We start from the raw sequence: 22203 nt of genomic DNA, 5'->3' as shown, positions 1-22203 counted from the left end.
TGCCTCCTCTGTTCACATTCAGGACCTTCATCACAATTCAGGCGCTTCTTTGTTCTCCCTAACTCTGCACTTCTAGAGGGGCCACCTCCGAGTTCCTGGGACCCTCAAGAGAAACATGGAGGGGTACTAGGTCTTCCCCCTATGGCAGGACCCACAGTGCTGCCAATCTGGGAGTTCTTTCTGTCCTTCTCTCTTTGTAATCCTCAGATCTTATTCAGAGTTATAACTCAGGCCCCACATTGGGTCTGAGACCCTCTCTTTGTTGTCTACATTGGGATTCACGATCACCCTTGGACCTGAAAGCCCACTAGGTTCCCTGGGCCTTCAAGGAGCCAGAGTTCTTCCTGTCCAGGTCGAGGCCAGCCTGTGCTGTTCACAGCCATAGGTGACTCAATGGCACCTAACAACAACAGCTTTTTAGGGGAGCTTTTCCCTTGGGCCTCGCTCAAGGGCCTGTCTTCGACTCCTGGCATGAGCTTAGAACCACTCTGTAGACTTGAGCCATCTATTCCCACTGTAGAGCCCACCCAGTGGAGGCAGTAAGGGTCTTATTTGCTGAGACCTTAGGTGGTGATAGCTGCCATGTGCACGTTTTGACATAATAGCAGCTATTTCCCCCAGGCCTCTTCCTTCACCTAAATCGGAGTCCTGGGAAAATCCTGGATTCTACCCTCTACTAGGGTTCTCCGGTGGCCTATTCGGTAGGGAGTTGTTACTGCTAACCCAAAGGCAGCACCTCTTTTCTGGTTCAAATCCAATAGAGGCTCTTTTGAAGATTGGTAGGGAATCTCCTCCCCCTGGGATTTACAGCCTCTGAAAACTTGCTAGAGGGTCAGCTCTGAGTTGGTTTGGATTTGCTGGCAACTATGGTTGTGTTTTGAAAATACTTCTGTTAACATGATAGCAGTGTCCAAAGTGCTGCACTTTAATGTCTCCCGAAAAAGAGAATCATAGCCACTTTTAACACATCCTACTGAATAACAGCATTATCAGTAATTTAAGAAGTTTGGCTATAAGCAGATATTGGAGATAACAGATGTGTCAGTTACAGACCACTGTAATAGAGCTCATGTTGCAATGACGTGAGCCCCACAATTCTGTGTTTCCCAGTGCCTATAAAGTGAGCCCTGCTGGACTAATGGGTTGGGACTTGCACTGCCAACGCAAAGTCAGGCAGTTCAAACGCACTAGCAGCGCGGTTTCCCATAATAAGAGGAGCAGTTTCTTCCCAAAAAATTTGTTTTTGTGTGCGGTTGAATGTGAACCAACCCATAAGTGGCCCTCCAGCGGGTTTTAGGGGTGGTTAGTCTCCCGAGAGTTGACTGCCCATCGTTCGCCGCCCCCCAACAGCGGCTGGTGGACTTGAACCTCCTGTTTTTGCGTTGGCTGCACGGTCCCTTCTGTGCAGTTTACAGCCTCACAAAACCTGCTTGGTGGTCTGCTATGGGTCGGTTCTGACTCCACGGCAGCGAGCTTGGGGTTTTTTTGGCTAGTTCTTGTAGTTGGTAGGGTGTTGCGGTGCCAACTCAAAGCCCTTGAGTGTTTCCCTGGTGGTTCGAATCCACCAGGTGGTCGCTGGGAGAAAGGTGGGCAGTCTCCTCCTGTGGGATCTACGGCTTGGAGAGCCGGCTGGAGGGCGGACTGTGGGCCGGTTCCGAGCCGTGGGCGCTGCGTCTGAGGACCCCTTCCTCCAGCCCACCTCTGTCTCCTCCTCTCCACAATGGCGCCGGGCCTCGGGCGCACCATCCCCACCCCATGATCCTCCCCCGACGCCCGCTTTAGCACTCAGGTTGCCAGGTTAGCACTCAGGGTCCCCACCAGCACTGCACGGGACCCCTCAACATTGCACGGGACCCCCGCCTTCTCCCACTAGGAGACTGTGATGCCCTTTTTCTAATAAAGCCCACCCACTCCTGGAAGCTCTTCTGACAGAAATGGTGGGTATTGCCAATCTCGGGGGTTGAGGGGACCCCCGGGCCCGTGCAGAGTCTTCCTCACCTTGATTAGCGGCCTGAGCAGATATCCAGCCTCTGCAGAACAGCACTGCCTGCAATCTCCTGGGCAGCTCCACGCTTAAGAATTTCAAGGCCGGAAGTTGGGATATCCAGCCTCGTGTTAGGGTTTCCTAGGGCAAAGGGCAGGGGCGGGGAATTGATGGCAGCAACCCTCTTTAGGGTTTTTATGGAGCTGCACCCCTCTAGGATCTTCACTGGGGGCTTCATGGAGCTTTGATGTTGGAGCGGAGGTTTTAGGCGTGAGGTGGATTGAGACCAGCTGATTGAGCTAAGAGTATTTCAGGTAAGGTCGTCCTCATCCTTGTCTGTTCCCTGGAATGGCTCACTTGGAAAACCTCAGGGTACAGAGGCATGGGTCCCCACTCCCAGAGATCCTGACTGCAATTTTTCAGGGCTTTGGAAGCTCCTCTGGTGATCCTAGGATAGCCCGCATGGCGAAGAGGGGCCACGGGGTGAAGAGTTTGGAGTCAGGTCGGGACAGTGAATTGTGGGTGCCGGGCTAGGGCAGTGCTGTGAGGGAGAAGCTGGCCAAGTGGGGACTCGACACCTGGGCCAAGCAAATGGAACCTGTCTTAGCAAGGGAAACCAAGGCACAATTTGGGCATGGGAGCAGCTGGAGCAGAACTGTATGTCATTGTCGGTTGTTGCCTCTGAGGCAGCTCCAATTCACTGCCATCCTGTGTCCAACAGAGTGAAGGGCTTTCCAGTTCTGTGCCATTTTCATGATCATTGGTATGTATTTCCTTCTCTGGAATTTAGTCACCCCTGATGATAAGGCTAAATATCTAGTCAAAGTTTCTGACAGTATTCAGCGATCCATCGGGTTTTCAGTTGCTAATTTTGCAAGTAGATTGCCAGGCCTTTCTTCCTCGTCTCTTTTAACCTGGAAGTTTCACTTAAGCCTGCCCAACATTGTAATCCTGTTCCTGCTGGTATTTGAAAGCTAGTGGTGGACCTTCCAGCATAATAACAACACACAAGTCACCATGCAAGGCAGATTGATAGATGGCCAAGAGCTACATATAATAAGTTTGAAGAATGAAAAAAAAAAGTATAGGAGAACTTATTAGAGGCTTTTGGCAAACATTTTAGTAAAAGAAGGAGCATGTTTTTTTCCTGAGTGCGGATCACAATAACAGTAGCTTGGGGCTGGCCTTGGCCCCACCCCATCACAGTGGCCCCAGGGTCCTGTCCTACAGGCTCCCGCTCTCAGCTCTCAGCACATTAATCCTTGAGGTTTTGTGTCACAGAGGAGTGTAAAGTCCTGGAGGACAGTTTGGGGCTGCAAGAAGCCACCTGGGCTCTCAGGCCAGCAGCTGTTTACCCAGAAGTGAGAAAGTATTTCTCTCTTTTTTAAACTGGTTGGATATAACCTTTTGGAAAAAGACATTTTGGAGAGGCATTTGCAGACCTTGGAATCAGATGTGACTGCTCCTGAGTGGAAGGAGCCAGAAAGGTTGGCAATGCTTTGGGCTAAAATGGTTGGAGGGATTTGGACAGCCTTTGTCAGATTAAGGGGATGCCAGAAGAGGTGAGGGATCATGAAATAAAGTGCATGTGAGGTTTTTTTAAAATTATTTTTTATTTTTTTATTTTTATTGTATTTATGTGTACCATCATATCAGATCTGACTGGTACAGGAGGAGATTGTCCCTCCTTCTCCAGCAGAGCATCTGGTGGATTTGAACCGTGTACCTCTGGAATTGCAATGCAGCGTCTTGCCACTAGGCCACCAGAGCTCCCTGTGCATGTGGTTTTGAACATAAAAAGATCTAATTGGCAAGCAAGTAGGGCCATCCTTTATTATGAGGGGCCTGCACCTCTTAGCGTTACCGCCCTTTTCTCTGTTCACTGAAAATACACAAAGCACAAGGTAGGGATTTTGTGACTTCATATTCACCCCTTTTCCCCCTCAGGGCTTACAGCTAGGACCTGGGTGGGCTAAGCTCCAGGCTTGAGGGATGTTTCCTTTTCCCTTTGTTCAAGCACAATGACACCCTCCTGCTTTAAAGAGACAGCACAGAAGGGCTTTCTTGCATCAGGATTGTGGTCTGAGGTAACTGATAGACCAGATTCTTTAAAAAACCTCTGTTGGCATAAATTGAATTTTATCAGGTCCCAGTACCAACAAGAATTGAATGACACAGAAGAAATTTCAATAAACAGCAGAGGATCAAAAGGCAATGATGATATAGGATGAAGTTCAGGCTGCTGGGAAGGACTTGGCAAAAAATAAAACCCCAGGAATAGATGGAATACCAATTGACATATTGCAATAAATAGTTGCTGCCCTGGACGTGCTCACCAGCTTGTGTCTGGAGGACAGCTACCTGGCCAACTGACTAGAAGAGATCCATATTTATTCCCATCCCCAAAAAAGGTGACCTGACAAAGTGTGGAAATTATTGTACATCTACCTCATATCACATGCTAGCAAAATACAGCTGAAGCTTATCCAGAAACGATTGGAATAGTAGATTGACAGAGAACTACCAGAAATACGAACTGGGTTTAGAAGAGGCCGTGACACTAGAGACATTATCGGCAATGTTAAGTGGATCTTGGCAGAAGGCAAAGAATACCAGAAGAATGTCTATCTGTGTTTCATTGACTTTGCAAAGACGTTTGACTGTGTCGATAACAACAAATTGTAGTTAACCTTTAGGAGAAAGGGAATCCCAGAAAACTTTATTTTGCTTATGCGAAACCTATACTTGGAACAGGAGGCAGTCCTCAGAACAGAGCAGGGAAACAATGCATGGTTCAAAATCAGGAAGGGAGTGCATCAGGGATATGAGGTATCTGTGTGTCCATATCTTTTCAGTCTATGAGTGAAACAGATCATTCGGGAGACTGGCTTTTTTTTTTTTTTTTTTGCATAAGGCATCTTTGCTTCTTATTTCTAGGAGAAAGGAGTTATCTGAAACCTTTTCTCATTTACCCCAATTTCTTTCAACCCAAAATTAAAAGCAGATCATATATTTGAGTCTGTCAACATCTTCTGAACTGAAAAACCATTCGTGCCAATTTTCTTATTCCAGCCATGACAAGAGAAGCCAAGTCTTAAGTATTATTATGAGTAAACTCCAGAAACAAAGATGAAATTATTTATTCCACAGCTTTATTTCCTAGGAAAGCAAAAAGGTTTCCATCACTGGGCTGAGTCAAGACTGCTTTCTTTTGCCTTTCCTTCACTAGGCCTCAGTATGTGTTCATTAAGTCAACTTCCACAGTCTAGTCCTCATTTAAATGAAAAACATTTTAAAATACCAGTGTCCAAAGACTTCCGAGGAAGAAAGTGAACAAAGCTGCTTTCTCTCGGGGAAATATCCCTCTTCTCATAAAAAAAAATCTCTTTTTGTACTAAGGATATAATAGTTTTTTCCCTGTATACTAACCTCAAGGTATTTTGTCTTCATGCATTTTATAACATAAAAAGTTTAACTGCAACACTGGATCTTTGTTTATTAAGAAAATTGTGAGCTGATCCAGGATTTAGATACACAAATCAATGGAACTTTTAACCACCTCTGTCAGTTCAAGTTAGATCACATATTTGGAATTTACTGCTGCTTTGTGAACTCTGCTTTTCATGATGGTGGCTGAAAATGGAAGACATTTAAACAAGCCTTGAAGTCATCCATTCTTGCTATTTATTGTCTTCTTTTTGGAACAAAAGGTAAAGAATTCAGAAATAATAACATCAAAGTGTGTGTTTCCAATTAAGATCAGACTCCTGTTTTTAAAATAATTTCTTTACATTTAAGGAAGCAGCAGAAGACCCATTAACAACTGATTCTTTGGAGAAGTTGGCAGAATGACTGGATTTAGGGACTTCACCATGTTGAATTTAAGAGGTGGAATTAAAAAGAAAAGCAGCCTTTTCCATTCAAAATCCTGGAGGTAAACTGTAGAGAAGTACTATCCAAATCTGAAGACAAAGGTAATGTGGCTGGATAAAAGCAGCAGGAGTACCTGATACAGGAGACAACACAGAAATGCTTGTCAAGTCCTGAGTTCAGAATTTTGTTTTCTTTTTCGGATGAAGAAAATATAAAAGCACCTAAATGTCAAGGAAAATGTTCTTCTTGTGTTAAGGAAGCTAAGAGAATAAGAGGTTCTTACAATCCAAATTACCTACATAATCCATTAAACGCAACTGACACCCCAGGGCCGGCCCGACCCCTCCGGCCCCAAGGCCGGTTCAGGAGGATGCACCTCACTCCGCCATTTTCGCGCCTTCCGAGACTGACCTTTATGAAGAGGAATGTGGCATTAGGATTGGAGGAAGATTCATCGACAATATTTGTTATGCAGATGATACAACCTTGCTTGCTGGAACTGAGGCAGACCTAAAACACTTGCTGCAGAAGGTCAAAGATTACAGTCTTCAATCTGGATTGCAGCTCAACAACAAGAAAACAAAGATTCTCACCAGTGGGTCAATGACAGTACCTTGATGGATGGAGAAGAGATTGAAGTTGTTCACAGTTACAGCTTGCTTGGCTCCACAGTCAACACTCTTGGCACCAGCAGTCAGGAGATCAAAAGACGAATTGCATTAGGTAAATCTGCTGTCAGGGAACTTTCCAGAGTACTGAGAAGCAATGATGTCATTTAAGAGACTATGGTGTACCCAATCCAGTCCATGGTTGTCTCAATTGCTTGCTGTGCATCTGAAAGCTAGACAGTGTCTAAGAATGACAGAAGAAAACCCCATGTCTTTGAGTTGTGGTGCTGGAGAAGAGTATTGAACATACCACAGACTGCCACGTAAACAAATATGTCATAGAGAGCATGAAGACCAGGGTGATCCTCAGAGTCGAGGATGATGAAATTCCATCTGACATACTTTGGGCATGTTGTTAGGAGGGAACAGACCTTAGAGAAGGACATCATTCTGAGGAGGGTAGAAGGTCAGCACAGGAGAGGAAGATTCTGTATGAGATGGATTGACCCAGTGACTCATGCACATGTGTCAGATGGTGAGGTTAGCTCAGGATAGAATAACACTCCAAGCCATTGTGCAAAGGGTCGCTATGAGTCTTAGTGTACTTGATGTGTAATAACAACAATGATATGTATTTATTCAGACCAAACGATGCCCTCTGTCATTGATTTTAATGCACTATGGACCCACTTGTGGCTCTGTGACAATGCCAGTTCTGCTTTGGCAGGTCACAGGTGAGCCACTAAAGCCTGCGCTAGTAACCAGCTCCTGGGCAGTGCTGGCTCACAGAGCACACTTGGAGCACAAAGTCTGCTAGGCAGTTCGCCCACCAGCCAAGACAGTTCTCTCAAAGAGCCCAGTGGGGAGTAGAGCTAGCCCGGGCCCTCTGAGCAGCACTGGGTTCGTGTGAAAGGGGTGAGAAGGCATCGGCAGGAAGTCAAAGCTGATGCGTAGTCTGGAGGAAAAGGCCTGACCCCTTCCCACCAACATCACCTCAGAAAGGTGGATGGCTTTTAGAATATAGTAGGTCATATCCAGGGCACTAAAGCTGTCGAGTTCCTTGTGAAGATGTGAGCCCGTCTCCCTTGTACTGGTACAATCCATTGTGTATCCCCATGGGGTTGTGACCAGAAAGGTTTTCTGCTGTGTAGATTTCCACTTCTGCTCCTCAAAGGGCCTGACCAAACACTACTCATTTCATCTCCAAGTGAGTTCATCTCAGTTCCACCAGGTCTGATGCCCTCGTGCAAACATAGGTCAGGCCAGTTTCTCTTCACCTGCTCATTTGTGAAATGAAGGGGGTGGCTGGGCATTCTCTGGTGTGTCTTCCAACTCCAACAAGCCCTGATTCTAAGATAATGTTAAGTTCTCTCGATTACTCTCTCTGCATTCCTAAAAGCTTTCTACCATGGTAGACCAAGTCCTTCCAGGCAGCTGGTCTAGAATCTCTAAAAGGAAAAACTGCCTGGCCTGTGAGGGAGCTCTGAGTAATTAACATAGACCCACATTCATGAATTACTTGCCATCTGTCCTCACTGTGGGAATCAAATCTTGGAATCTAACCCTAACCTTTTCTTCACCACCTCCCCACCCCCTATTTCTTAGATGGAAAGGAAAAAACGGAGATTTCTAGGGTGAACATTCAGAATTTCCCCTGCTATTCCTTTCCTCATTTTTTGGTCTATATTTTTAAGAGCATTTCAACTGTCTGATGCCTAAGATTGTCCCAGAAAACAGGGATTTCAAACAGTAGTATTCAGGCCATAAAAAGAGCAATTTGGAATAACTGTCAAAATTATAAAGGTAGATGTTCTTTTTTCCTGCATTTTCACTCTTAGGATTTTTCCTCGCCACAGCAGTGGCTGCTGCATGCTATATGTTATGTTCAGTGCAGCACACGATTGGGAGCAACTGCTATGGGCAGATCTCCAGGTTATGATTTAGACATAAGCAAGGGACAGAACAGTGCATTTCATCTGTAACTGTTTCTAGAATTCATGAAATCACAGTTTTTGTAGTCATGTGTCTAGTGGAACTCACAAGAAACAGATGGAGGGAGATGATGGCGAAGAGCACCTAGGGACCAACAGGACAGAGAAGAGGGATCACAGATCCTGTTCCACATACTCAGTTTTGAACCAGTGGAACGGCTTGCCTATTCAAAAATATTTGTGAAAGTTCACATAACAAAGCTCTAAATGTACTGAGGAATCAGGTGGGGTACTAGAGATTTATAGGCAATACCTCCAGTGAATAGCCCTTACTAAATGAATAGTAATTGGGGAATCTGTCTTCCAAAAGACAGGCTGTTTCTGCTGCAGCCAGTTCAGCTACCCAGGCAACCAGCAGTGTTCATGACCACAGATGAGAGTCGTGAAATTTCTTCTTTTTTTTAATCTGAACACCAAATACATGGATCTGTCCACTTCATAAATTAAGCTTTATTATATTAAGGAGTGAAACGTCTTTCTTATCTTCACAACTCAAATACATTTACAACACTGGGTTTGGTATAAGGGCGTGCACACTGTTGTATTCCATAGTAGAAGCACTGGGCACATCACTTGAGAAATAAGAATTCAGTCCAAGGGCCCACGTCACAGAGTTTCACATGGTCACAGGTTTATGTTTGCACATTGAAGGGATCACAATCGTTCGTATTAATAACATGAACTTCTTATAAATAATTCACTATTCTAAGGAGTCAAGGCAAAGCCAAGCCATGACATTATTTACACAAAGTACCACACCTGGAACTTGTTCTGTGCTATTTAGCACAGAGCACATTTTTACTGCAATAAATATTTATGCTCAGTAGTAACAAGTGCATTTATCATTTACAAAATACAAAGCTTAATATTTAAAACAAGACACCAAGTACCACAGACTGTGTGCCACATAGCTTTACAATTGAGTGGCTTGACCACTTTAGCCAGTACACAAAAGCCTGGTTTAAATACAAGAAGGGTCATGCTTGACTCAGATAAACCTTGATTACGGGGGGGGGGGGGGTGAAGTTCCAGAAAATCAGTTTCACTTTGTTAATATTGTCCTCATATTGTCAATCCTGAGAGCTGAAAAGTCACACTAAAAATTTGCTTCCCAACAGGCCCTACTGACATAATGTACCTTAGATGTTGAAGTCTTGACTTATACCCAAGATTTCAAGCTTGCCTGGGAATTAATGAGGTCTTAAACAGATGAGTTTTTACTATGTGTTGAAATGATCCTTTTAAAAGGTCATAAAATTATGTGAGTCCTACCATTATCATAATATACCTCTGAGAATGGATTGCAAATTGGAAAAAGGAAAGTCCTCTCATGTCCTAGACACATGAGTACAGAGAGTTGGTAGTATCTTGGTCTGTAACAAGTTCCTAGGGCTAATCACCCACATACCTCCATCACACATGAGCTCCTTACCAGCCCTGCACTGTCCTCCCCGTCCCCCTTTTCCCAGCATGGTGTCTATCTCAAGGGACTGGGCCCTCCTGACAATATGCCCAAAGTACTGAAATGAAGTCTGAGCGTCCTTGCTTTTAAGGAGCATGTGGGCCTCAGTATTTAGGTGCTAGAAAACCATCCACTGGCCTTTCATTCGTTTGAGCAGAGGGAGCTGGCTTCTCCTTCTGGCCAAGAGTTTTTCTACAACTGATCCTCATTCACATCAGGCAGTCTGGATTGATAGCTCTCGCTCAATTCCTCCCTGTGCACCTACGTTGTTTTTTTTTCCACCTATGTTTGGTTGTTTATTTTCTTCTTTTATATTAGTTGCAGAATGAGTTGGGAAAAGTCTTGGCCTGTGAACACTGAGTCCTAGTGACTTCATGTGTGTGAGACAGAATGGCTCTCTCGAGTTTTCAACGCTATGGCCTTTTGGACACTGATTGCCAGCTCTTTCCAACTGCCAATCCTTCTGCTAGTAGTCAAACACTTAACTCTTGGCCTCACCCCAGGACACCTAGATGATCCATTTCAAATACACCCAATTGTTTCCATTGAGACAGTTCTAATTCATCACGACCCCACATGCTAGGAGAGTTGCTTCCCAGAGTTCTTTCTTCTGTGGAACCATTGGGTAGATTTGAGCTGCCAACTTGTAGGTCAGCAGTCAGTTGCAAAACACTTGTGCCACCTAGGCTCCTTTAAATGGTCACTAGGCAGCATGGATTTCGTGGTTACATATTTCCAGTGTAAATCGTGTAAAGCAGCTCTTTGGTCAGTAGGGAAGGCTTGCATCAAATGAAGGAACATGTATAAAAGTGTTTTAAATAATATGACACCTAGGCACGTGCTTTATTCTTTTTTAAAAAAGGTAATCACTGACATGTAAAATCCCAATGCAGGGCTCTTTAATTAAATATACACACTCAGTCATCAGCTTCCATAGACCAGGCCATTGAATAGAAATAATATTTCATAATGGAGGATGCCTACATTGGATTACAAAATGGAAAATGACTACATCAGCTCATAAAATGGGGGATAACTTTATCATTGAATAACTTTAAACCACTGAGAATCATGGCTCAATCATGATAAATCAACACATGACTGTAACCATCACAACCAGCATTACTCTTGCCACACACCTGCCAAATATAATCATGAAAAAATAATTGGATAATAGCTTTTTCACTATTCTCCTGAAAGTGAAATGTTGAATATTGTGATAGTCTGTAAGTGAGAAGTAGGTGTAGATACAGTACTGCCATTGTGGAGAATTTTTCTTGAATGCATTTCTTATGTGAGTTTTCGGGAGAGATATGTCTGTTCTGGTGTGTTATTTGTTGATTTCTCTAGATATATTCACCTGAAGTTTACCCCTGCTGAACAAGGAGTGTCTTGGAACGTGAGAATGATGGTAATCGATTGCTCAGTATTCAAGATGCTATTCACAAAGTCTGGTCCCATGAGAGTGAAGAATCCCTTCATTTTCAGCTGTTAACTGATTTAATGAAAATGTGGCTGAAATCAGACCCATTTATTTGTAAAATATCCTCCAAGGCAGCCCAAGTGACACTTGGGTTAGAGCTGTTGTCATATACAGTGAGTCCGAATTGCCTCCTAGTCGATCGACCCCCCAAATAGGTTTTCAGAGGCAGGTAATCACAGGGAAGGAGATTGCCTTCCGCAGAGCTGGTGGATTTGAACTGTGCCTGTTCTCCTGTCTGCTTCCTTAAGGACGTACTGACTTGGGAACCTTAGGGGCAGTTCTCTGTCCTGCAGGGCCCTGTGAGTTGCTGTGAGTTGGAATCGCCCAAGTGCAGTAGGTTTGGATCGGCACTTCCCCTCGTCACCTTGAGCTGCTCTCTAGCCAGGCTCCCTCCTGGTGGGACTGCTAGGGTGAGGGTAGCATGCGTGTTCCCTGCCCTCTGTCCCACCAGGAGACAGCGTGCACCAGTCATTTCACGGTCATATGGTCAGGCTTCCCTGGGAATCACGTCAATCCGGCCTCTGGAAAAAGTGACTTAGTCACTTTTGAGTCCACAGATTGCGGAAGTCATTCAACTTGTCATCCCCAAACAAAGCTAATCTCTATTACCAGCAGCCATTTGCTGCATGAAAAGACTCTGAAACCCATAAACCAACTGCTACCTTTGGCATACACGAGGCCTTTATAACTCAGGGATGCCCAGGTGCCATGTCAAGTTCATTTATGTCTGTCCAATATGCATCGTCATAACAAGCTGGGCTTAGTTCATAGGCGGCAACCTCCAAAGAGTTTATTTACCTAAGGGTTCTCCATCTGCCAAGGTGGAACCAGAGTGTGTGGCTGGTAGCCGAGGTGGAGGGTTGGGCTCAGTGTGAGGGCAGTCAGAAGTGCAAGGGTTTGCCACCCAAATTTAAGAGAACTCATCAACTCAGACCCACGAAGAGAGGAAGGGGGGCCTCTCCCCTGACATTGGGATCAGGGATCTCCCTCCCAATAGCACCTTAGCCTCCCACTCCAGCAGCAACCTTTGCAGGGGAGGCTGCTTTGTTTATTACTTAATCTATCTTCTTTGAGCAGCCTGCCTCAGGGCAGCTCAATTTAAGATAGATTGAAAGGTAGTGTCTGTCAATTGAATAAACACAGATGGTTTTCCACAGCAAAAATTGATTCCCCCCTCCCCACACCTCACCAAAGACATAAGCGCTATAAACGTGATTATCTTTGCAAGCCAGGCGTGCAGTGTCTTAACTCTTCTCCCCTTTACACTCTGCCCTGGCAGAGAGCTGATCCTGTGTTCTGGCCTAGGTCTCTCTAACCTGAGTCAGGTAGTTAAGTAGCATGAGGAGTTGACTTGGGTAGCACGGGGCCCAGTCTGTATGCTTCCCCAGCAGTCAGCCCTCCAGGAGAGTCACAGAACTGGTTTACTGGTCCCAGGTCACTGACTGGCAAAGTCCTATTCTTAACTCTTTCATTTAAGGGGCTCAGAGAGGTACTAAGATTGGTAGGAAAAGCCCTGGTGGCACGGTGGTTAAAGAATCTGGCTTGTCGCTGGCACTCCCAGGGAGAAAGACAAGGCAGTCTGCTTCTGGAAGGATTTAGAGCCTCGGAAACCCAGGCGTGGCCACACTGAGTTGGCCTTGACCATGAGTTTGGTTGGATTTTTAAGGTCTCACAACTTGAGCTGGACCACAAGTTCCACATGATGCATCCAGTATCCAGAAAGGAGACCAGACCCAATCTATGCACAATGTCAAAAGAAGAAGAATTGCTTGTAGAAGTCATGTCAGGTCCCCAGAATGCAGTACATCCTAGTATGGAGTGATGATTCCTACTGCAGAATTTGGAAGGAGGGCAAGTGCAGCTTGGTAGGTCAAGGTAAGAAGTTGAGGAAGGGTAAATAAGTGCATCAGACAATGTGTTTTTACGTGTCATTAAATTCTTATCCAAAACCCTAACAGAACACCATTCATACAAAAGATCCCAGGGTGTTCCTAGAAGCAAGGATCGTCTCCTTTGATAACGCTAAGGTGTACACGAGTGTCCAGTGTTGACTGTACATGCATGGGCTGTTGAATCCATGTGTGTCTTTCTGAAAGATTATTGTGAGACTAGCAGACATGTGGCAACTGTAAGTGGGTTATATGAATGCTTTCAAGACAGAATGAGAAACAATGGAGAGGTGGGGAGAAATTTAGAGGAGAAGAGGACATTTGTTAATGCCATTCTCTTATTCTACAGATGAAAATATGGGTCCACAGAAAGGACATTGATAGGCAAGGCCAGATTTCTAGAAATGGAATTGGGATGTCAGGTTATTTTTGGACTGTGCAGTGTAATTGCCGAGTCTGGGGAAGGAAGGTGCGCACAGCAGAGCAGAGCAGAGCACACTGTTGGCAGAAGTTAAGAGGTTTAGCTGTAGCTAATACAACTGTGGACACAGATCTTTACAACTGTGTTGGCATTAACTCCTAAAGCTCTGCAAACAGTGACTGCTTCCTCAGATCAAGAGGCAACAATCTCATAATATGTGCCATGTGGACGAGGGAGCTGAGCGTGCCATCCCATTGACATAGAGCAAACTTCAACCTGAGTCATCCTAGCAGGGAAAGGCACATATGGAGGACTAGGATTTGCCTGGAAGGGGATTCGCATATTTGCGTTCTGTCAGCAAGGACCTGTTCTCAAGCCCAGCAAAGTCCACGAAGAAAAACTTGATGCAGGGTTTTAAAAATAAAATAGGCAATCTTGGTAGAACAAGTTATATTCTCTTAGACAAATGTTTCTCTTCCGTCTTCTTTTGCACATGGGCAATTTCATAAGAACAACAAGTATTGGTGGCCGGTTTTCAAGCAGTTCTTAAAATCAAGTCAAGCCCTGCAACTTTCTCATACATACTAAAAAAATCTGTATTACTGAAAGACTACAAAGGGAGTTCTGTTTCCATTTCCTTCCACAAATTTTAAAGTTATATACATGTTTCTAGCTCCCCTTGATTCTTCTGGTGTCCTAGTCATAAGGAATTGCACTGCCAGCCCCAAGGTACATAGCTCAAGTCTTCCAGCTGCTCTGAGAAAGATAGGCAGTCTCCTCGTGCGTGAAAACCTTGTGCCCCTGAAAACCTGCTGGAGGGTCAGCTATGAGTCAGTTCCCCTCTGCTTCAGTGTAGCGACGCCAGCACCTCTTATCTAGTCTCCTCTGACTCCTAGCAACCCCACATGTGTGAGGAGAGAACTGGGCTCCACAGAGTTTTCAGTGGCTGAGTTTTTGGAAGCATCTTGCCAGGCCTTTTTTCCGAGTCTCTTGGTGGACTTGAACTTCCAACCTTTTGGTTAGCAACTGGTTGTATTAATTATTTGTACTGCCTAGGGACTCCAATGTACTAGATAAGGATAGCTAAATCTTTAGATTTACATTTGGTTGAAAACACTGCACTTAATATACTCATAAATAGTCAATGAATGGATTATTTTACCAGTTTCTCCCTGCACTGTACTGGAATTGCATCATGGTGTCAGCAAAAGGGATCACTATTTACATAAAACTCAGAGCATGAGAGGCCACTGTGGGTGATATGAATGTGTATGTGTTTGGTTATATTTATGGATTGAGTGTTTTCCTCCTATGTCCCCAGTAACATCTTTTTAAAAGAATGGATATTCAAGACTTTGTTCTTTATTCAGCTAGTATTCAGTGTGAACAATTTGGTGCCTGTCCCTCATCCCTCAGGTTCTTGCATGGTGTCGGTTATTCTAGTTGGGTGTACTTTCTGGATCACAGATACTCTTTCAAACATGAGTCAAATGTGACTTAGGAAGCACTAGCTTCTAATTTACTTTGAAATCACAAAGTGAGAGACTTCAGTGCTGCCATGCATCCTTAGGACTTGGAGCTCCTGCGATGAGAACCTCCTAGACCCAGGGGAGGATTGCTGCTGAGACTAATGGGAAACCCAAGGGACACCAGGCCCAACAATGTTGAAAATAGACAAGGACCTTCCACCAGAGCTGATAGCCTTCTTTCAGAGCTGGGGCCCTGATTTTGGATTTTTAACCTCCTTAACTGTGAGAGAATACATTTGTTTGTTGAAGCCTAAACAGGGAAAGGAAATGACAAAGTGAAGTCTCCTACAGAGTGAATGCATGTTTTCTCTGCTACACCAATCTATGGGTTTATATAGTTTCTCTGACATACAAGAGCTTGATGCTTCAAAATAGAATTCCCTATTTGTTCTCTTTTTAGGACAAAAAAGGCGTGAAATGGAAAATGTAAGCCTTGATGGTACCTTCACAATATGCCAGTCATAGAGGCTAGGATCTCTCCCCCACCCTCCTTTGTCACACAGGAACCTTCCAGAGGGTCTGGAAAATAGGGACAGCAGACACAGAGGTCCCAACCAGCAAAACCAGGGCCCCCTGTGGGCCAGTCTAGACATACCCCTCATGGCGGATGTTCCCGTTGATGAGGCTGAAGGTGGCCACGGAAGGGTTGGTGGCCTTGAGGGAGGTCATGCATGTGGTGCTCCTGCCAGTGCTGTGGGAGCGCGACAGCAGGCCAGGCCGGCAGCATGGGAGCTGGCTGTTGAACTGCTTCCGGAAGCTCTTGCTCAGCAGGTAGAGGGCGAAGGGGTTCACACAGGAGTTGGTGAAAGCCAGGAGGCGCGCGCAGATGCTGGTGATGAAGTGGAGCATGGAGGTGTCCACCTGCGAGTAGTGGTAGGAGCGGTACAGGTAGATGACGTGGTTGGGGAGCCAGCAGAAGGCAAAGAGGGCCACAAACACCAGCACTGTCTTGGCGAGTCGCTTCCGGGATTCGATCTGAGGGAAGAGTCACAGAGAGAGAAGAGTCACACAGAGAGAGACATGGATGCAGACAGGGCAAAGAAGAGAGGTTGCTTAGGTCACCATGAGAGAAGGGCAACAGAGACCGGAAAATAAAAACTGGGGAGACACATAGAGATGGAAGAGTCGGGAAGCAGAAATGCATGAGGCAGAACTGAGAACAGATCTTTACAGAGTCGATTACATGCTTGGGTGGGTTGACTGATGAGGTCCTGCACTGGGCCTCCTTTTCCTCAGGAAAGCCTTTCATCACCCACACAACTCCATGCATTTCCCTGCTCTGTGTGTTGTCACTTCTCATTTCCCTGTGATGCTCAAAGAGGCAGCCACCTTTGTTCTTTTTTATTGGCCAAACCAAGATCTAACGCCCTATTAATATTTTTCTTAATCTGAAATTATTTGTGGTCTGCCTTCTTAGCTGAAGTAGACTGAGCATCTTCTTTTGCTCGTCCCCTCTGCTCCTGCAAGGAGAAATGTGTTTCTCATTCACGAACTTGGGGGACAATGAGAGAGCACTAATGAGTGGCCTTCCAAGTAGGGAGCTGGCTGCAATTCTCAACAAATGAAGCAAAAGAAATCTGCTCTCTTGAGGCCTCCAGCTGAGTAAGCAACTGGTTCAAGTAGGGTAAGGGGGCCTTCTGCCTTTCCCTCCTAATGCTCCTGATCTGCACCGGGGCCAGAAAGCAAAGGAACAAAGAGAAGGAAGTCAGACATGCAAGTTTCTGTGCAGGGCGCCTGATAGGACAGACTGATAGGAGGCTGGGCGGCTCCTGCTCTCTCTGGTAATCCTCCCATGGCTTACAAGATGGGCATTGTTAATGGTGGTGCAACAGTTAACCACTCAGCTTCTACCTGTAAGGTGGGTGGTTTGAACCCTAAAGCATTTAGGGAGAAAGCCCTGGAGATTTGCTTCTGGAAAGATTGTAAAAAAACCCCAGAAATCCCCATGGGGCAGGTCCAGTCTCTCACATGAGGTCACCGACTGGACCCCACAGCTTCCAACAACAACACTGTCTTGTGAGTAAGCGAAGAGCAGCACAGAGTCAGTATGTAAATGTCAATCAGAATGTCAGGATTTGAATTTCAAGGCCATGTGAGCCCATTTTCATCAAATGCCTGGCTTTCTCCAGCCAGCTCCATTTTCCTGCCCTTGCTCCATTTGGTGGCTCTCTTCCTACTTAAATACAAAGACTAGGATTTAAAGAAGGTTTCATAGGCCTCACAGTTGTTATTTAGTAGGGAAAATATATTTTCAGATATTCCTAAAAAGGAAGATAGAACTTCAAATAATTCAGGTTCTCAAATATCCCAGGTTAGACCGTTAGCGCCCACCCACCACTATCAAGTTGATTCGGACCCGTGGTGACCATCCATTGGGTTCCTAAGGCTGCATTTCTTTATGGGAGGAGATGGGTCATTTTCTTTCCTTGGAGGGATCTAACCTCTGACCTACCTTGTAGTTGTGTTCTGTACCACTGAGTCTGAACCGACTCCAAGCTGACCCTTCAGTGGCCTAGTTTCCGCCCTCAGAGTAGCTGGTGGATTTGAACTATCTAACCCTGGCGTGGCAGTGCAATTCCTTACCACTAGGCCACCAGAGCTCCCTTTCTTTCAGTTAGCAACCCAATATATGAAGCAGTTTGCCTCCAGGAGTCCTCAGGTCATTAGCGAGAGAATAAAGTGATAAAGAACACCTGGCATGGCCGATAACCGAGAACCAGTAACTCCGCTAGTAGACTCAGGTGACATGTCTGCCTCTAGACTGTCCTTTCCAGCAAGGTCCAAAAGAAACGCAAGGGGGCAAACCCCCGAGGGAGGAGGGCTCCATCCGCAGCACCCACCTGCTTCTTGATCTGGATGTTCCCTTCCATGGGCAGATTGTAAGCACTCTGGATCAGATTTTTGGCGATGAAGTAGTAGTAGACCGAGATGATGGACAGCGGGATGATGTAGAAGACCAGGAAGGACGCCATGGAGTGGATTTTGGGGTGCAGCTCATTGGAGTGTGGGTACGGGGCACAGCTAATGAAGGTCTGGTTGGTGCTTGCTTCGTAGAAGGGATGCAGGTCAGAAAACACAGCCTCCGGGATGGCCAGCAGCATGGAGATGACCCAGATGAAGGTGGCTTTGAGGCAGATCTTCATCAGGGGGTGAGAAGCCTGCGTATCCATTGGCCTGACAATGGCTTTGTACCTGAGAGGAGAGAGGGAAAACACTAGTGTTACTATAGATTTCAGGGTCAGGAGTAGAATCGGGCAAGCAAAGTGAGAATCGTTAAGGAGATGCAAATCAAACCCACAAGGAGATACCAACCACTTCCCGCCTGCTGGATGGAAATGATTAGAACGTCAGACACTAACAAGGGTTGGTGAAGACACAAAGATACGGACCCTCTTGTGAACTGCTAATGAGAATGGTGCTGGTAATGGAAAGATTGGTAGTGCAACCCTTCTAGCTGCTCCATGAAAGGAAGCTAAGGCAGTTGGATCTATTGTTGTTGAGTCCGCCATGACTCTGAGTGACCCCATGAAAAAAAGATGGGAACTTGGCCATGGAAACCCTATGGGGAAGTTCTGCTTGTCCTGCAAATTCATTATGAATCAGAATCAATTCTATAGCAATGAGTTTGGGTTTAGTGTCATCCCTGAACAGGAGATAGAGAATACATCCTTGACAAGGAACTGGTAGAGCCAGGTTGCCAAGATAACTGGAAAGAGCCATGTAGCTATTAGATATTACATTGTCCACATCAGTAGGGACTGAGGTGCTGGACTCTGCTGAGGACAGCACACACAGTTCACATCCCACCTCATCATCCCCTCTCCACAGGGTACGTATCTAAAAACAATTTCAATTGATAGTGATGATCGGAGGAGCGAAGACTGGGAAGAAGTGAAATACTGAAACATCCACAGAAGGTCAGGCCAAATCAAAAGGGCGTCCTTTAGTCGGAGGGAAAGAGAGCGAAAGCTCTAAAACATGAGGTAAAGTGTTGTATTTTGGTGGTATTAAGATGAGTGGCCCAAATAAATAAAACAAAACAAACAAACAAACAAAAAAAAGATGAGTGGCCTTTCTATAAAAGAAGGTACTTGACAGAATGGGGAAAAAATAAGGAAGAAAACGTCAAATTACCCAAGAGGCAAAGTTTACTTCTGATAGAGACTATGGTACTTAATGACTCTTCAAGCCTGGAGCTTGAACTCACTCCTATAATTCATCATTAAGCCAAAGAGCAGACAGGCTCCTTCAAACACTCCTTAAAGCAGTCAACTGCAAAAGAGCAGAAAAGCAGCTTTTGCACAGAGTAAAGCTTAGAAGGGTAGAAAGGCTATAAACGGCTGGATGGAAATGGGAAACACAAAGAGGGATTGGGAAGAGTGCTGTTGTAATGTGAGCAATGTCCTGAAACCTACCAACTTGCTCTGCAAAGTTTTACTGAAATGATAAACATTTTCAAAAGGATTGAGACATCTTCAGATGGATTGGTAACTCTGGCACGTGGACAGTTTTGCACTTAATCTTAGCCAAAAGGCCGAGAAGTGATACTTGGACAGTTTTGGACCCCTTTTATTTTTCTTATTTTAACTGTGCTTTAAGGAATGGCCTTCTCTGAGGGCTCACCAATTCAGTTAAAAGAAACTGAGCATTTAAACTAAGTCATATGTATATTTAAATATATATAACTTGTATAGATACAAGTACTAAATATCTTGATGTTAGGTGCCATTGAGGAGGAACTGACTTGTAGCTGACCCCACTCCACCCCCAACGCCTTTTCAGAGGCTGTAAACGGCACAGGAGGAGATTGTCCATCTTTAATCTGTGGAGCAGCTGGTAGGTTTGAACTGCGTGCCCTTCAGTTGACAGCTCAACTCTTCACCACTAGGCCCGAAAGCTATTGCTTAAATATACTAGGGACCTTTTTTTTTTTTTTAAAAAAAAAAAGCGCTTTTCAGTTTCTTAACCACTAAAAACCAATTCCTCTGGGAAAATGATTACTCCTGCTTCTGGAGCAGGCTATGTGAGGCTGGAACATCTTACTGTACTAGATAGAAAAGAAGTGCTTAAGGAATAACGGGGTCATTTCCAACAGCACAGAAGCCATACTGAAGAGTTTCTTTGGACACTTAGGGCAGTTTAAGCATCAGAATAATGACGACGGAAATGGATAATGTCCAGAGCTGAGCTGAAGAGAGCGAGCCGCCCCGTGCCAGCCTCACTGAAGACGACGGCAAGGCTAAAGAAAGCAACGGTCGGGCCCTTAGTCACTTCCAGGGTCTAAGTGTTGTACAAGCAAGAGGCAACTCCCCCCATTCCAATTGTTGTTGCCTGTATAGGGAGCCCAGATGTGTAATGTGTCCAGCTGCTAACTGAAAGCTTGGTGGTTCAAATCCCCCAGCTACTTAGCAAGAGAAAGATGAACAATGTATTCCACATGCCACCCTCCCCCCATAAAGATTTACAGCTGTGGAAACCCAGTGGCGGGTTCCTGTGAGTCTGGATTGACTTGATGGCAGTAGGGAGGGTCAGCTGGAGGAGCCAAGGTGTCAGGCACTGTCTCATGTCCCATGGAACTTGGAACAAAGGCTGCTGCAGTGTTACAGACCCAAGGGGTAGGGGGTGGTCCATCAATACTTCCTGCGTTTTGTTTATCTGCTCATCTGTTTCCAGGCATTGCACTATTTCCACCTTTGGGATTTTGTGAATAACGAAGTGAGGGACATTGGTGCGTTGGTTTCTGATTGAGTCCCTGCTTCGAATTCTTTTGGCCAAAAAGGGAATTAACCGAGTCATATATGAATCTGTTGTTTAAATTTTCAAGGATCCCCCAGACCCCCTAGCAGCTGTGTTCGTTATTCTCCTTAGAAGCACTTGAGTCAGCTCCAAGTTATAACCACCCCTCGTGCCACAGAAGAAAGCCTTGCCTCCCCCTTCACCCTCCTCCCAGCCTCAGCTTAAGCCCACTGTTAGGAGCAGGATTAGGAGTGGAAAGCTTCAGAATCAGTGTGGGGAAAAATGCCTTCAGGATAATTCCCAACCCATTTGCCCCGAAGAAAGAGATTTCCGCAGAGTGTCTGAGGAAGACCTCCACTGAAATTGCCTCACAAAGACCTCCAAGTGGCGGGGCCTGGACTAGGTAGGAATACAAATGTGCCTAAGAGCGTGGCTACCTGGGTGTCCTGAGGCCTTGACCACAAATCCCTTTAGAAACAGTAATGCGCTGGTGAGAGAACGGAAGTGTGCAGTTTTCTCTCAGAAGTCCTTATTGCCTAAAGGCTTTTACACTTGCCGGTGACAGGGCCTGAAAAAATCTCACTTAGGATTTTAGTCAGGAGTTGAACTCCTAAAGTAGTTGATTAGATTTCAAATAATCCACGAGGCCGCATTTAGTCTTAAAAAAGAGAGAGAGAGAAATAACAAGGAAAATGTCAGCTAGTAAGTGTACAAGAGATAACAGAATTAGAAAATCTCCATTTGCAGTCTTGAACTGGCAAAATGATAATGCCATTGGAGAAGAGGTTTTTTTTGGAATAAGATGTTCATAGCATCTCAAAGTATCTCCACATAGATTACTATCTTGTTGCAAAAGGGAAAATGTACTTTATTTATTTACTTATTATGATTTAGGTGAAAGTTTATAATGCTGACTGGTTGTTCATTCAACCAGTAATTCATATCATTTTGTTTTATGATGTTGTTGTTATGTGCCGTCGAGTCGCTTGTGGCTCATAGCGACCCTATGTACAACAACTCTAAACTCTGCTCTGTCCTGTGCCAATCGCATCATCTCTGACACTCCCATCCCGATTATCCCAGTCACTGAATCAATCCACCTCATAGAGGGCCTGCCCCTCCTGCGCCGTCCCTCCACCCTTCCAAGCATGATGTCCTTCTCCAAGGACCGGTCTCTCCTCACAACATGTCCAAAGTATGTTAGACGGAGCCTCAGAATCCTTGCCT

At 45.2% G+C, this 22203-nt stretch overlaps 1 protein-coding gene across 1 annotated transcript in view; it reads right to left on the bottom strand.

Annotated features, from left to right (window-relative positions):
- Positions 1-15796: 15796 nt before the first annotated feature.
- GRPR (gastrin-releasing peptide receptor) overlaps positions 15797-22203 on the bottom strand; it is a 26575-nt gene continuing 20168 nt past the window's right edge. Inside the window, exons 2-3 of the mRNA XM_006892399.1 lie at positions 18081-18432; positions 15797-16215 (exon numbers count right to left, since the gene is read on the bottom strand). Of these exons, the coding sequence (XP_006892461.1) occupies positions 15826-16215; positions 18081-18432 (742 nt within the window). The 3' untranslated portion in view covers positions 15797-15825. The remainder of the gene's footprint in view (positions 16216-18080; positions 18433-22203) is intronic.

Source organism: Elephantulus edwardii, unplaced genomic scaffold (genome assembly GCF_000299155.1).
Source record: "Elephantulus edwardii isolate Elephantulus edwardi_28Jun2011 unplaced genomic scaffold, EleEdw1.0 scaffold00115, whole genome shotgun sequence".
In the NCBI taxonomy this organism is placed as follows: domain Eukaryota; kingdom Metazoa; phylum Chordata; class Mammalia; order Macroscelidea; family Macroscelididae; genus Elephantulus; species Elephantulus edwardii.
This window is presented reverse-complemented; position numbering and strand designations above follow the sequence as displayed.